Consider the following 17,115-nt stretch of genomic DNA (forward strand, 5'->3'; position numbering starts at 1 on the left):
GGGAGTCTCTGCTGAGAACTAGGAACTGAACAACTAAGAAACAGTAGGTGCGACTTATAGGCAGCTGGAAAGCAAAGCCAGAGTTCGTGGAGGAGTCATTGTCATGGAGTAGAACATGGGTTTGGGGCACTTGGGACCTGGCAGCTCCGAGGACAGCATGAGGAGACCCCATGTTGTGGAGAATATGGCAAATAACAGCTGGAAAACAGCAGGAATTTGCCATTTAAAGAATGACTACACCACTGCATTGCTGGACAGAAGAAAAAACCTGCCCTCACAGTAGCACAAACTCCTTAGAGAAAAAAAAGATGACGCTTAGAGGATGATTAACAGAAAAAGGAATAAAGTTTGTAACAGCAGTCATGGAAGAAAACTTACACTTATGAAACACAATCTAAAAAGTCTGAGAACTGAGAAAGACAGGAAAAAAGCTACTCCAGACATTCAGCAACCTTGGGATTGTTCACCCTCCTTGCACAGACAGCACTGCGAAGTTTGAAATAATATCCATTTATTTCATTTGAATTTATTTTTAATACATTTCTAAATAATGTACAAAGACATTGACATTTTATAAAACTTATAAAAACAGCAAATAAAAACCAATCCAGAAAAGTAAAATGGCAAATGATATACAACTCCACAATACCAAAACTCTCATTAATGGATTTTAGGAAATTGCATTCCCACATTTAACAAAGTTGGATTGCAAAACCAGTTCAAGTATGTCAGCACAGTAACATAATAAAGGTTTTTCGCAATTAAATACTGGTTGTATTACAGTCCTTAAACAACTGATACGATTGCATATATCAGTTTCCCAAAACTAGTCTGATTAACAAACATTCGTGAAAAAAAATCAAAATTAGTACCTATAATCAACATTCTGATTAAATACATTACAACTGATAATTAATATGTGTTACAGCCTTTCAAGTCTCAATGCAAAATAATGACTGACACAGACTGAAAAACTGACTAATCCGAAGTTTTTTTAGATGACTCGAGTATATAACTTACTAATTACATAAAGGTATTTGACAGCTGTAAGCTCAAAAATAAGAACACAGCAGAACTAAGGCTCTCTAAACTCTGTTCTCCTATGTACCTGCACGACAACCTTTCCCAGTATTACACTGGGAGTCTGTAGCAGGGTCAGAAATGAAATCTAGAACCTGTGGATGCTTTGATCAAGTGCTTCAACAGATGAGACATGGATTTCTTTCTTCATCAACAGCCCTTACCTTTTTCAATATTTTACCATTGCACTGCAACATCAGGTTCATGCTTTAACACATCAGATTGACTTTTGGTTAATAAACATAACAAAGTAATTAACGTTAGGCATTTCTAAATTTCTATGTGCTTTCCTATAATCTTTTACTGTATTTTTTCCAGTCTCTTCTAAAGACAAGCAAAACATAATTAAACAGCAATTTCCACCACATAAATCATCCACTGTATAAAATGGAAACAAGGCTGAAATACAGAACAAAACCCCTCTGCTAAAGAATCAGGTAACAATAGCAAATTGCACAATTATTTTCTAGATAGCAAAGAAGTGTTGAGAATTATGAACTCTGGCCCTGGAGAAGAACCTAATCAAGCCTGACAGCCCTATCAACTGCATCAGCACAACGTGTATGCTCCTAGAGGCAGCACAACCAATTTCAAGAGACTCATGTTGCCCAAAGCAGAGGTTTGCAGTCAAACTCAAGTCTCCTTTTTACTCTTTTTGCAGTGTTCCAACCCTTCTGTTCCACCAGAGATACATTCTGATTATAATGCAGTTCAAGACTAATTCACTGCCACAAACTTTGATTTTTCTTCCCAAAAAACATACAAATGCAAGACCAAATTTATCACTTCTATAACCAAGCAGAACCCTTCTGGCTTCAGTGTGAGCAGTGAGAACCACATTTAGCTTCAAATAATTACTTTACGTTCCAGCAGTCTTTTTCCCCCAAAGTCATCACCATATGCTATTTACATTGTGAATCACATCTACAAATTGTGAACATTAAAAGTATTGTCAGAGATCGATGCTCACTTTTCATTAAAAAAAAAATAATGGGATTAACCAGTGCAAATAACAAATGTTTACAGATCTTTAACTAATATTAAGAGATTAGGCATATGTGTGCAATTTCACAGTGTGGGAATGCTAAGGATGCTGTGATTTTCAAATGCATTGTACTTAAAAATCACAAGCAAATGAGAAAGCCACCCACCAAGAAGTCCTACTCATGTGGAGAAGACTCAGGCTGATCCCAAATATGACTGCTAACTTCACATGTTACTTGAACATATTAAAGAACAAGTTACTGGTTAATCAATGGAGGTTCCATCAATGGAGTCGTTCCATCAGGTATTAAGTGTCAGCAGTACTAAACTCACACTGCGGCTCTGGGACAAGTACCTCCCCAGCAAATGCTTGACAGCACTGCTTCTCAGTAACTACCCCCATGACCAGCACAGCCTCCTGAGCAAGAGATCTGGAACAGATCTGGGAGTTTTTAAAGAGATCCAATTCCAAAAATCCTGCACAGAAGGTAACAAGCAACTGAGATTCACACAGTACCATTTGCAGAGGTACAGAGACCATGATTCTGAAAGTTTTATTAAAGTACAAAGAAGCGTACCAGCACACCTGGTCAATGATGAATGCACTGACAAGACAATTACTGTTTGTACACCACCATACTAGATCTAACATGAGAAAGGGCCATATAATCTCTACCAAAACATCAAATTCAAATATGACTATTTGAATGAATTGACTGTTTGAAACACCTATGCATCACTTTGTGTGTGCACAGAATGGCTTGCAGGAGCACTGCCACAGGAACCGCGTGAACTCACCTACCAACACACACCAGAAAGTTTCTCTGAACTCAGATGGTCTTCCTTGCTCAAAGTCAAGACACATTTCTTCCTTCCTGGTCAAACTTGTATTATGGATGCTCAAGCATACCCTATTTTCTAAAGAAAAAACCCATTTCTTTACTGCAGACTCTGAATAAATTATTTTTGTTTTAATAGTCAAAAAAATGATAAATATTTATAAAGTGCATGCTCAGAAACTAAATGTTGGGCCAGAAATCAGAGAAAAGCTGAACCTATGGAAAGTCATCTGATTTTCTGTTTGTACTTGAAAAATTTAGACATGATTAACAAAACTGGAAAAAACCTGCAAACCTTTGAGTAATTTTTCAGCACGTTAGTGAGATAAAGTACTATATTTTAACCCAAGTAGATTCTCCCCCTGAAAGTCACGAAGTGAGAAACAGACTTAAAGGACTTAAACAATGAATCCATGTGTTTTTTTTAAAACTACTGTTTTTTGGCGTTTGCTTTGTACATCAAGTATCTATACACAAAATACTGGCTGTAGTACGAAGGTATCCGGAGGATTATGTCAAAATTGTACTCAAACTACTCCTAGAAATGAGCAGTAATGCCTGTCTGCAGGGAAAACATACAAACAAACCAACACCCACAAAAACAAACCCCAAAAGAAACAAGCAACAGTTAGCTCCTGAAGCACTTCATGGGGCTGCTTAATCCTCAAGTCATAAAACCTCTCTGGTTCTATCACAGAATCACAGAATGTCAGGGATTGGAAGGGACCTCAAAAGATCATCCAGTCCAATCCCCTGCCGGAGCAGGAACACCCAGATGAGGTTACACAGGAAGGTGTCCAGGCGGGTCTTGAATGCCTCCAGAGTAGGAGACGCGACAACCCCCCTGGGCAGCCTGTTCCATTGTCTGTCACCCTCACTGAGAAGAAGTTTTTTCTCAGATTTAAGTGGAACCTTTTGTGTTCCAGTTTGTACCCATTACCCCTTGTCCTACCATTGATTGTCACCGAGAAGAGCCTGACTCCATCCTCATGACACTCACCCTTCATATATCTGTAAATGTTAATGAGGTCACCCCCTCAGTCTCCTCTTCTCCAAGCTCAAGAGCCCCAGCTCCCTCAGCCTTTCCTCACAAGGGAGATGCTCCAGTCCCTTCATCACCTTTGTTGCCCTGCGCTGGACTCTCTCCAGCAGTTCCCTGTCCTTCTGGAACTGAAGGGCCCAGAACTGGACACAATACTCCAGATGTGGTCTCACCAGGGCAGAGTAGAGTGAGTGCTTTAAACAAAACAAGAAGCATTTAGTGAATAAGTCAATACTTAATGATCAAAAATCTCAAGGAAATTGAGACCGACTACTTCCATCAAGGTTTTACTTTTGTGTCAAACAGCCTTCTCTCTTAATTGTCAAGATGTCCAAATCCTGCAAATCTCTTGAGATGGCCAACAAAACAGGGAATTTTGAGTGGGTTGTTTTGTGTGGTTAATTAGTAATCTGATAACTACATTACAGATGTATCAATATTAGCCATGACAGCTAACAGCAGTGTTTTAGTCTATGCTTGTATCTCAGGAACTAAAAGAACAGCCAACCTTTACCCTGAATTGGAAAAAAAAAAAAAAACACAAAACAAAAAACAACCACCCTGAACAAACAAACAAAAACCAGATTACAAATGTCATTTGAAAAAAAGTACATCTAAATACATTCTAAAAAAATCTGTGTAATACCACATTAGCTAAATATGAATACACTTAAGATACAGGCAATGTCAACTAACTTGTGATTGCAGACCCAATTCCAGAGAACTCTGCCATCAGAAATGAAGTCCTAGGGCATGAAGCAGGTGATGCAAATTTCCCCTCAAGAAACATATAGAGGAACACATTCAGCAGACAATAAAACACAGACTGAGGGAAGCACTTAGCAGTTTTAAGTGTAACCTTGATGCCAAGTTTGAATATTGCAGAACTTGCTGGAACCATAAATTCCCTTCAAAACTGAGAACTTCACGTATTTAACAAGCGTTATCTTGGTAGAGCAAAGTACAATCCCATTACACAATTTAAAAAAGCAGCGTAATCCAGAAAATTTTGGCAGAGTAAATTGCTGGAAGCATTCACTAATTTAATCCAATTCCATTTTTAGTAAATGATCAAAAATTCCTGGTGCACAGAGCAGCAAAACCATATTCCCTTTAAGTACAACTAAGAGCAGATTAAGTCACAGACATAAGGTAAAAGCAGAACCTCATAAGCCTCATGCTGCTATGATGGGTCGTAAGGCTCCTTCCCTTCCTCCCCCAGAAATGTGGTGTCCATAGACAGGAACCTCCCTCAAATTCTTCACTCCATCTTCAGAACAACACCTATGCACACCTCTGTTTACAGAAACTTGCATTTCAGAGCTGAACTCTCCAATTCCATCTGTTAGGATCATGATCCATCTTAGGGATCCATAAGCTAGGCAGAAATCTCCCTTCTATCTTTTGGGATCTTTTGTAGCACAAGGCTCAGGAATACACCACCCATCTCATGCTCTCTTTACCAGGTGCACCAATTTCTTTGAAGCACAAAAGAGATAAAAAACCAAACTGCCCATCTATTAACACAGGAAGAGCAGAAAGCATGCTGCTGAGCTGCACAAGTGTGCAAGAGATGTGACAATACAGGAAAAAAGCAGTGGCAAGGAAAGGCAAAGGCTGGCCTGGCATGCTATGGTATGTAACATACACATGTCAGAGGCAGTAGGAGCTACAAAAACGAGCGTGGGAAGCAGAAATCATGGGATGATCAGGGAAGAGGGTATAAAGCAAAATGTAGGCAGGAAAAGAGTTAACGAAGAAATCTGACTACAGGAGCACTGAGACAAGTTGTGTCTTCCTCACATTTGCTTTCTTTCCATTTTAATGCTTGAAACCAGAAGAATTGCCCCGATTATCAAGAATGTGCTGTTCACTCTGTGTGTGGAAATGCACCCAAATTCATCTGAGCCCTACGCTTTAGAAAACACATAGTTTCACACATGCCAATGAAAGACTCCTCAGAATTTAATAACAGTGTTTCTCAAAGACTCCACCTATGCTGAGCATGTTTTAACCCAAAACTCTTAAGACCAAGACTTACATGTGACATCCCACACTCTAAATGAAGCCAAACTGTGCTGTAAGAGAAGCAACCCAGTTGAAAACTGTCATCTTTATTTTGTAACAAACCCCATACGTTTTGTTAAGGCTGCTACATAAGACTGCAAGAACACACACATGATGTTTTAAGGAACACTCAGACATATGGTGTCCAGGTAGAGACCATTACCACCACCGAGCTTCAGCTGAGGAACCCCCTGCATATGCAAAAACAACAGCAGGTGAGTGGGCAGCCCAGCTGTGAGCAGGCACAGCAGCAACAGCCTGGTCCTCTGACCTGCTCACTGCTTCAACTCCTGCCAATTCTCTTCTCCAGGACAGCAAGATGTGGGCCAGCAGCAGCCTGCTGCGCTGAAGTTGTACGTCATTTAAGATATTCTACAGAATCATGGAAACAAAACCAGACAGAAACAAGTTCACAGCCTAATTTTGGCACCCACTACCAAGGGTTCATCACTCTATTATCGCTGCATCTGTCTCCTTTGAGAAAAGGGACTGCAAGCTCATGACACAGTATTTTGATATTGAAGCATCAAATGCTACACAGACATAAAGACAGAGTGAGGCCCATGTGACTTTCTAGCTAAGGACATTTTTACACTTAAGCATTTGCTTTATTTAAGCCTCTAATGTAAGACAAAATAACTCCTCAGACAGGATACTAGAAATTAAACATTATTTCATTATAATGAGAAAAATTTATGTAAATTAGGTAATCAATTTAAATACATTTCTCAAAACTGTTTAAAATGTTCATTTTTACATCTCATTTAAGCCACAATCTATTATCAAAACAATCATATACTATTCGACTACATATTGCTGAGTTTAATTTTCTGCAGTGATTCAGATGAATAGCTTCTGACAGCTTGAAAGCTCAAGACTTTTAATGAATTAAATACAAACACACTAGTCATAAAAGCACAGTTATGTTGTACCCTGCCATTGCAAAGCTGTATGGCAAACACACAAAGCCCCCCAAATATACTATGCACATACTACTTCTCTTAAAAAGCTACTAGTTGAGAACAAATTTAACTTTCCACATACAATCACCCTGAAGCTACAACATAAATATCTGGCATATCGTCCTTTAAGGTGTAACAGATTTACAACACCTGAAGCAGAATCTCGAGAAAACGGTATGTCAAATGTTTTCTTTGAAAGACTGCAAAGTTTAAGTTTCTGTATCCCTGTAAACAGCAACAACATCCCTTCAAAAGCACAGGTATTACTCTGTGTGTAACCTCAAATTTAACTCTAGGTAGTTCAAAACAAACCCTTAAGAGATTTTATACATAACTGGAGCTGCTCAACTGTATGCTTAACAGAAAGCTCAACTAGCACAAAAGTCACGTTATTTTTTCCTTAATGAACGAGCACCACAAGTAAGACCTTATCAGAAAATAAAATCTTTGTGTTATTGCAGGTAGTTTTTCTAGTGAAGTAGCTTCTTGTTATCCTGTTCTAAAGTTCTAGACAAGAAAAGCTCAAGGCAACAAGAGAGAATAGGCTCTAAAACGCTTAAAACGATTTTGTATAGTATTTTGGTGAGTTGAAAGAGATAAAGATGAAATAAAAAGATGCTTCCACAAGCTCCGTGCAAGGCCCTTCTGCGCCAGCGCGGAACGGCCGCGCTCAGGGCACCGCAACACAGCAACCCAAAAAACAGCAACTTCGTGCACCAACACCGCATTTTTCTTTCCCAGAGCCCGGGGAACAAGCTGCACGCCCGGCCGAAATTGCTCTTAAGGCATTAGTTTTAACGTCGTTCTGAGAGCTCGCCCTCTGTCAAAATGGAAATTAAAATTTAAAAAAAAAAGAAAATGTAAAAATAAATTAAACCCGAAATTTATGCTGGCGAGGGCCGGGCGCCCCGGGGCGGGAGCGGGGCAGGGAGCGCTGCCAGGGGCAGCCCGGTCCCCCCGCCCCGTCTCTCCCCCCGCGCGGGGAGTGCGCCCGCCGCCGGCAGCCCCCGCCCGTGACGCAGCGGCTAACGGGCGCCCCCGCGCCCGGGTCCGCGAGGGGGCGGTTAGCGGGGGCCCCGCTGGGGCCCCCCGAGGGCCGGGGCGCGGAGGGGGCGGCGGGTACCGCGGCCGGCCCAGCGCCCCGCGGTGCTGGAGGCCGGCGGGCAGGCCCGGCGGGAGGGGGAGGGGCTGGGCCGCGCGGAGCGGGCGGGCGGCGGAGCCGCGGCTTTATTCGTGTCGGTCGGTGCCGGCGCTGCCCGGCTGCCCCCGCTCGCTGCCTCTCGCCGCCTCCCTGCGCGCGGCGCGGAGGGCGAGGCCCGGCCCGGCGGCCCGGGCGGCGGCCCCAGCCGGAGATGGCGGTGGTTAGAATAAGGCACACTGGGTAAAAACACATTTATATACGAACCTCGCCGAGAAATTTTCCAACAATTCCTCCGTCCGACCACCATGCACCAGGACAGGAAACGGCCGCCTCAGCGCCCGCCCGCCTCAGCACCGCCCCGAGCCGTGCGGGCGGGCCTCGCTCCCCGCGCTACCGCCGCTCCCATTGGGCGCGCCGTGCCGTGCGTCACCATCTTCGCTCTCCATTGGCCGCCTCCAGGCCCCGCGCCAATGCCCATTGGCTAGACGCCCGGGGCCCCGCCCCGCGGCTTCATGGCGTCTCGGTTATGCTGGGTTCGGGGCCGCCGCGGCCGCCATTTTGTACCGCGGGGAGTGAGGCGTTTAGTGCGTCAGCGGGGGAGCGGAGTAGCCGGGCGCCATTTCCTTCCTCGGGGAGTGCGCCCGGCGGCAGTTGTACCCGGGGAGGCCGCGGGTTCCTCGGCAGAGTCAGCGGGGAGAGAGGAAGCGAGGGAGGGAAGCGTGAAGCACCGGGCGCACCCTGAGGTGGCTGCCCCTGGCAGCGCGGTCGGTCCCCCGCGGTGGGGACGGAGCGACGCGGCCCGAGGAGGCGGGCGCCTGGAGCCGGGCCCGCGAGCGGCAGCGCGGGGGGCAAACGCTGGCTCGGCCGCGGGGTGCGGACCAGCAGTCCGGCCCCCACAGGCAGAACCGGCGTGCTCTGGTGCGGCCGAGTAGCGCGGGGCCAGCGGGGTCCTGTTCCTCAGCAATGCCGGAGCCGGAGGGACCGCAGGCGCTGGCGGGCCCGGGGCGCGGTGCCCTTGCGGGGAAGCGGAGTCTGCCCTGCTCCAGCCGCCTTACCTGCTGTGGCCACTGCAGCCCGGCCGGGCGGATAAGGGCTCTGTCAGCAAAGCTATACCTGAGAGTGTTTATCCTTACGTGATTTCTAGCCATGAAAATGGGCAGTAGTCCATCGACAGCTCCACAGGTAATTAAAGAGTAGTACAATTATTTTGGTAGGGGGCTTTTCAAGAATACCCAACTGCAATTAATATGAGCTGTCAGCAGTGACAATATGCTCAGCTCTGTAGGGCTTACAAAACCTTTCTAAACATGACAGAGAAGAAAGCATTTAAGATTTTTTTTTTTTTCCTGAAACTCCAGAATCGTAGTTCTAAAGTCTTGCAGTTTTACGTATAACCGCCCAAAATAGCTTATTCCCAAACAGGCAATTTTCTTGGTTTCAAGTTTTCCTTCCTGTTTCTTAATTGGAAACTTTCACCCAAAATACTAATTACAGCTATCACTTTGATTCGAGGTAGAGTAACAGTGAAATACCCAAAATGAAATTCTATTTTGACTTAGAAATCCTTTCATAAAGTCAGTGTTATATCTGTCAAATCCTCCAACTAATTATTGCGTGTTCTGAAGTGCTTTCTGAGAATGGTAATAAAAAGCAGAAGTGTGCAAAGCAATGACACCATTTAAGTTAAATAAGCTACACACTAATTGCAAAGGAGCTGATAACTGGTGCCACAACAATAGCCTCAGTGAAGTTTTTCCACATTCCTGGTTCTGGGTATGTGGAGGGTTCCACAAAGCAAAGGGAGAAGAAAAATCTGGTGTGAAGAACTCAACTGTTGCTGTTATAGTCTGTAACAGTATAATGGTGCGTTGGATCTTCCAGGCTTTTCTCAAATTTTCATTAAAATCTTCATCCAAAGTCAGGGAAGACTGCTAAAGCTTCAACCAAGCCTCAGCTTGTTTTGGACCAGCATTACCTGAACTTGGCCTCATCTGTTAAATCACGTACCTGTGAGGAAGGACTGAAGGGGAACGTAACAAATGTGCAGAGATAACATGCTGAGGTGGTTCACGATGTGTCCTTTGAGAACTGATAGTCAAAAAGAGGAGGAAATTCCCTTTAGAAAAAATCAACCATAAAAGTTAGCAGGTGTCACCAGGCACAGCTGAAATCATCTGCATGTTTATTGTCAGGTATTCCTGTGATCAATCCACTGCAGACTTCTTGAATCTTGCAATAGTAATTCTAGGCTACGGGAGATTTGAACAGAGCTTTGCTGAACTATGCTGACACCTACTCATAATGCTTTTTAAATAGTGATTTAGGAAAAAAGGGTATTAAATTTACCCAGTATGTCAACATTTTAAAAAATGTATGACATAAACCTTTTATATTTAACACAAAGAACTATATTTGTGCTTAACATTTGCTTAAAGAAATATTTCAGAGAGAAAAATACAAACCGTAGAGCTATGTAACTAGAACAGAACTCCCAAGCACTGTAAGAATACAGCTACATTCAAAACACCACACTGAAATAAGTGAAGATAAGCATTTGCTTTAGATGTTTATTAGTCCAAGGAGATCTTCCATAATAGAAAAAACAGAAGCTTAAAATTTCCCAGCTCTTCCTTTAGAGTTGCATTGTCCTTAAAATAGAATGGATAAGTGCAAGCTCTAGGAGGAAGATCAATTTTAAATTTGACAGAACTGTATCACTGAAATTGATATATTGCATCACAAAATGCACTATCAACACCACCAACAATGCAAGATTGTTTTGCAATTTATGTAAATACATTTCTTGGAGCAAAGGAAAGCAAAGTTCTAGATCCATTTTTTAAAAAGATGCTCCTTGCTAACCAGTCTAGCAACACATAAAAGCACCCTTGAAGTAAGACTATTCCTCACACCAAGATAAAATTCTTCCCTTGACTTGTGACTTGAAAAATAACTGTTCCAGAAATGACAATGGCACTAAATTCATTATTTCCGCCTCATTTTTTTAATCTGCTTTGTATACAGAGAGCCTTCTCACTGTTGCTCTGCCACATCTTCTGCCATGAGGCAAAAGCATCCTGAAAGGTTCTCTTACATTTTTGGGATGTGTAACAAGACAAGCGGAGACCCAACAAGCAGATGCTCAGAAATGATCTGTGTTGAACTGGATATTTTTCAAGGTCAAGGAATGCACAGGAAAAGGCATGCTGTAATTAAGTCTGTCACCTTTTTCTACAAAAATAAAACCTTGTCTAGAGATCATCTCGAGGCTGGAGTACACATGTACGTGCTCATGAGTTACACATTTACAAAAAAAAAAAAACGTTTTCCTCTATGTACTTGGCCAGTCAGCTAAAGATTCAGAAGTACTACTGTGGTTGACACACCACTACTATAATGGATACTCTGATTCAAGGCTTATTTTTTTCAGGCTTTTTCACATCAGGTACAATATCCATCCTTTTAAGCCCACAATTTGCTTTTAAAGTATCCCTTTGGTATTTGGCTAGGGCAACGTGGCTTGATAGTCCTGGTTCAGTCTCTCATGTTAGATTCTGCATGCAGGGAACTGTATTTGCTGAGGAAAGGAGGGCAGGGACTGGAAAACCCATTCCCTGGGCCTGGGGAAGCACCAGCAGTTGTGCAAAGGGAAGGCAGAACACAGTCCTGTCAGCTCCTGCACAAAACCCCAAACCACCAATTCGTGCTACTCTGCCGATGCAAAAAAAACCACACCACACAAACCAAGTTTCTGAAGACTGCATTTTGAGTATCATAATATATATATGTGCATTTCATTTTTACAGATATAAACTCAGTTTATTTTTAACCTGTATTTAAATTTTGGAGGCTTACATTAAATTAAGGTAGCTTGTTTAATATCAATTGTAACAGCAGGTGACATTTTTATATAAAAACAGCCAAAAGAAAAAAACCAAACATTTGATTTAAAAGACCTGACACCAATGATCTCAAGGCAAGATCAAAAACCTATGGATTTTCACTTTTAGAAAAGAAAAGGGGGGCATTTAAGCCAACCCATTCACAGCATCTCCCTGCTGGCTTCTTCATACAGTGGTTTTGATAGTGGTCCCAGAGGGAACTGTATTTTGCCTCTCTAGCTAAAATACTAGTTACTATAGCAACTTTGAAGGAAGAAAATTGTGGCTTCAAAAATGAAAGATTGGCAAAACTTCAAATACACTGTCTGGATCAGGCAGACGACAGCACACACTAATGCTGGGAGTGCAAAAAGAGGGGGACTGAAATGCAGAAGTAGTGCACCTGCACTACCACATGCTGGATAAAGAGTATTTTGCATTCATAGATCATAGTCCAGATTAGCCAAATTGTTGTGGTTTTAATAGATTGCATATATAGATGTTTCATCCACACGCTTAAATCAACTCTTAAAAGCAGAATTTCACATCTCATTTACCTGCTTTAGAGAAGATAACTTTTTCTTCAATGCTTACAGTACACATTTTTATCCAAATTTCACCTTGTACAGCAAGATCCTTAAGAAAAACAAAGGACACGGAGGGAGTTGCTATTTTTTTTTTTAGCAGCAATGAAATATCACTAACCTCTTTTTACATAACCGAATTCAAGTCACAACCAGAGGTGACTGCACCACAAAGTCACCAGGTACAAAACTGCTAGTTCATTTTAAATTAATAACTTGAAATTATTTTCCCCAATACATCCCTTATTTTTTATTTTTATAAACAGCAAACATTTTGCTATTTTTGTACACAGGCTAGCAGGCTTGTTTCAATATGAAAGTGCTAATTCATTTACAGATTTATCAGTTATGTAGTGCTACATTAAGTGTCCAATATTCTACATATGAACAATCTTGATAAATGGAAATGATGAAGATTAAGTAAGGCTATCTGATTACCTTATCTTATTTACATTAAAATAGACACCCAATAGGAAGGGAGAAAAGGGAAATAAATTGGGCAAATACTCATACTACACCAGGTGTAAAAATTAAGTCTGCCTTCTAGCTTGTACTGTAAATGAGACATTTTAAATAGTCCTGCAGCCCATGCCTAGTTTTTTTTCTTCAGAAAAAGAAAAGCTGCCTTCACGACATCCCCTCTTGATTTCTGATTTCCAAAGTGTGTCATTTGAAGCTTTTAATTCAGATTCTTCCTGTCTTCAAAATAACCTCTGGTTTGCTTTCCAGTATTAGGTTGCATGATCAGCTCCCACGTCTGGGGCTTCTGTCCAATCTATTTATCAATTAGTTTAGAGTGGGTTGTAGATAACATGAACCAGTTCTGGAACCACTATTGGGAGGAACACAAGCTCTTCACTACAATCACACAGTAGCAGGAAAAGTGATAACTCAATTCATTCCTGGGGCAGGGCCTCCAAAATTAAATGAAGTTGGCACAACTGGAGCATTGAATTTGTATCCTCCATGCTTTTCAATCATTTTGGATTCTAAAACAAAACAAAAAGAAGGAAAATAACTTAGTGAATGTGTAGGGGAAAAGACAGATTAAGATATTCCGACTGACCATTTTGAGTCTCTCAGAGATACAGGTTTAACCTGAGGTTACCCAAGAAAGCAATCAGCACCCACAAAGCAGAAACGTGCCACACCCCAAACAAGATAGACTGATTATTTTTTCTGATTTTCATTTCTAAATATTGTTATAGCCATGTTTAAATGAATTTGTATTTTTAAAAGCCTACACTTAAGCTTCTGGACATGAGTATGTAATTTTTGCATTTCAGAAACAGGACCTGAATAAATATGCGAACAGACACCCAGTTATTTCTCATTAACATTAATAGGCTTTTCAGTCAAATCAACAACACAGCAGCTGTACAGAACAGCAGTACACAAATCTTAACTACATTTTCAGTATTCCTATCTTGATTCAACAATATAAGCAGAAATAACCACAGAAACACACTTTTTAGTGTACATGCGTTTTCCCTCCATACCCAAGTAGATAATTCGGAGTTAAGGTTACTAGACTCTACAATATAATTCTGAGAGAAAACTGCTAAGTTTATCACACCTTAAGACCTTTAGGCATCTGTGGCCCATATATCCATTGCTGTAACTAAGAACAATAGTTAAGCTGTCTGGTTTTACTAGTTGCATATTCCATCCTTTGAAGGCCAGAAAAATGTTACCATGGCTGATGAAGGACAGGGGGAAAACAGGAGCTGGGGAGCATCACTTTGTCCCCTCCTGGCTCCATAGTGCACAGAAGATAAAGCTCTTAGCTTATGGAAATTTGTCTTAGCTACATTAATGAGAGATAATTATATCCCAAATCCTTCTAGCAGTATGTCCCCATGTGTGGTAGGTAGCCTAAATGGAGTAGCAGTATGCACTGACAGTATGCAAGAATTTCCTGTAAGGATCTAGTTGCTGAAGTTAACTTTCATGATCTGAACCTAACTAGCTCTATGAATAAGCAACTGCAAAAAAAGATAACATCTCTGGAGTATAAACCACCCCTGCTTTGATGAAGACATTATCAGCCTTGAATTATAGCGTTTTCTGTATTGTGCTTCTTGAGTACATCAACAGCATTCAAATAGCAAAGATGCAATTAACAGTATAAAGCAGGAAAAATACCATGTGCTGCCCGTCTCTGATCTGCCAGAGTTGCTATGTCCTGCAATTGTTTCCTTTGTTCTTCATTAAGACCCTGTGTCAAAGCTTGGTACCATGCAGGGTTACGATTCTGAATTGCTGCAAGAGAAAGAAAACATAAGCAAAAGGAAAGTGTTCATTAAAATGTTCTGTAACTCAAAGCTTACTAACCCACTACCATTTTCATCAGAATAATATTTGGTTGGGGTTACATAATTCAATACATTAAAAAACACTAATACAACCTCTAACACCTCTTCCCTCCCACCATAAATTCATTCAAGTGTCTCCCCCTGCTCTGAAAGTTTAATGTTGGCTTCCCCTTGCCAAAGAAAGAACTTGTTCAAAGCTCTTACTGGAAAGCCTGTTCGGAAGCTTTCAACAGGTTCTAGTTTACAATGGTTCACACTAAAATTAAGTTAAAATAGAACTTGTTGGCCAGGAAAGGAAATAAAGTTACTTACTCTGAAAAATTGTTTTAAATATCTGATATTCATCAATAGGGTTGTCTTCATCATCAATAATTGTGGAATAGCCTTCCAAAGCAGTCTCTTCAGCATCATCTTCTTCCCAGTCTTCATCATCTCCATCTTCACCTGCCTGTTTTGCTAGAATTTCTAGATATTCTTGACCGTCTTCATCAATGTCATCTTCATCACTCCCCAATTCCTCTGAGTTAAATATCACACACACAAAAAGTTCATCTCAATAACAGTAAAAACAACTCTTTAAGAAAGTGGCTGATAGTGCAAAACAGGCAACGTAATTGATAACAGTACAGTGCAGACTAGAAAGGGGGAAGCTCATTTAACTCCTCTCCTTAGTGCCATGGTCTTCCCCAAGACTCTCTGCCCTCACACCAACTGCATAAGTGGGGATGGAAAATTTTAATGTCACAAAATTGTATACGGAAAAATGTATATACAGATATTTTGATAAAATTTTAAGCAAAGTTAGTATTTGTGCTCCAAAGAAAGTTTGAAATAATTGGATGAAAACACTTCCACAGGCATATTCAAAGGACTGTTGAAAAGAATGCTTGAGAAATACAAAAGGCAATAGTGTAAAAGGTGTATAATGACAATAGTCTGGGGAACCCAGAATTCAACAGCAGAGATCAAAAAGAAACTGGGCTGTAAGCAGACAGATGAAAACTAACAGGTATTCCTTTGAGTGTTGAAAACTGTTCTGAGCAATCGCTCTCAAAGACATCAGGCTGATGATGGAAAAGTAAAATAGGGAAAAGGAACTAAGAGCTTAAGCAGAGACCAGGGAAAGGTGGAAGACAGAAGCACAGGGAAGTTGTAGGTAATTTTGAATTTCATATAAATATGATGGCAAAAGATGTGAAAGTTTGTGAAATGACTGTATGAAGAAGTAAGTCTATAAAGGCTGATCAAGTAGAGATTACACTAGTCTAGAAAAAAGAAGAAAAAGTATCACAAGAACTGTCATTTTCAATACTCAGCTAAAACAGCAACAGCTCATGGGACAGTTTGTAATAGAGTCCAAACTGTACAATGGATTAGAAGGATTCTTGGAAACCCCTATTGACTCTTTCCCCTCACTCAAATGGGAAACATGGCCAGTAATAACTCTTTTCATGCATGACTGCATCCGCACACACCAGCTAGCGTGGTGTGACTGATGAGATTCAGCCTAGCAAGTCAGGTTTAAGAGGGAATGGAAAGTAAGTCAGATATACTTAAAAAATTAAAACCACAAAGTAACAGTGATATTTCAGTTTCCATACCTGTTTCCTCATCTTCTTCAGCTTCATCATCATCATCGCTGTCATTTTCATGCTCTGCATGACAGGCGTACGCTCTTTTCAATCCATTAAATAAAAGGATAAAAGCTGGCAGGATCTGGCCAGCAACTTGATTTAAAACCTGTGGTATTTGCTCCAGATCAATAAGAGCACACAAGCCAAGAACACACATTTTTCTATCATGAAGCCTACAAAACAGTAAAACAGTTACAAATTTTGTTATGATGTTGCAAGCAGGTAATACAGAGGTATATCACAGTGCATAACCTTCAGAATTAGAAACACTTACCCCAGGAAACAGTCCACGTCATTAAGCCACTGTGTTATGAAGTGATTAGTGACAGGTTCCACATTATTGGGAAAACGAAGATTTTCCAATGTATTTAATAGTAAATGAGGATTGTAATACAAAGCAGCTATGGCAACCTGGAGGCACATTGTTCGCAGTTCACTTGTTTTCACTTCTCTGGTCAATCTCTCTAATGCGGCTTCCACAAATAAGGGTATGCACTGAAGAGTGAGAACCAAAGAGTGAGTGATCAAAACTAAATTTTCTAGTTCTGTATTTCACACTCAAGTTGAGAAATGGCATAAAACCACG

At 41.2% G+C, this 17,115-nt stretch overlaps 2 protein-coding genes across 3 annotated transcripts in view; both read right to left on the reverse strand.

Annotated features, from left to right (window-relative positions):
- ZNF143 (zinc finger protein 143) overlaps positions 1-8,502 on the reverse strand; it is a 38,825-nt gene extending 30,323 nt beyond the window's left edge. For both annotated transcript variants that reach the window (XM_065839962.2, XM_065839961.2), the window contains exon 1: positions 8,380-8,502. The gene's annotated coding sequence lies outside the window, so the exon portion shown is untranslated. The remainder of the gene's footprint in view (positions 1-8,379) is intronic.
- Positions 8,503-10,668: 2,166 nt separating this feature from the next.
- Positions 10,669-17,115, reverse strand: part of IPO7 (importin 7) — a 36,753-nt gene continuing 30,306 nt past the window's right edge. The window contains exons 21-25 of the mRNA XM_065838096.2: positions 16,804-17,024; positions 16,497-16,702; positions 15,208-15,414; positions 14,726-14,842; positions 10,669-13,569 (exon numbers count right to left, since the gene is read on the reverse strand). Coding sequence (XP_065694168.1) covers positions 13,472-13,569; positions 14,726-14,842; positions 15,208-15,414; positions 16,497-16,702; positions 16,804-17,024 — 849 coding nt within the window. The 3' untranslated portion in view covers positions 10,669-13,471. The remainder of the gene's footprint in view (positions 13,570-14,725; positions 14,843-15,207; positions 15,415-16,496; positions 16,703-16,803; positions 17,025-17,115) is intronic.

Source organism: Patagioenas fasciata, chromosome 5 (genome assembly GCF_037038585.1).
Source record: "Patagioenas fasciata isolate bPatFas1 chromosome 5, bPatFas1.hap1, whole genome shotgun sequence".
Classification (NCBI taxonomy): domain Eukaryota; kingdom Metazoa; phylum Chordata; class Aves; order Columbiformes; family Columbidae; genus Patagioenas; species Patagioenas fasciata.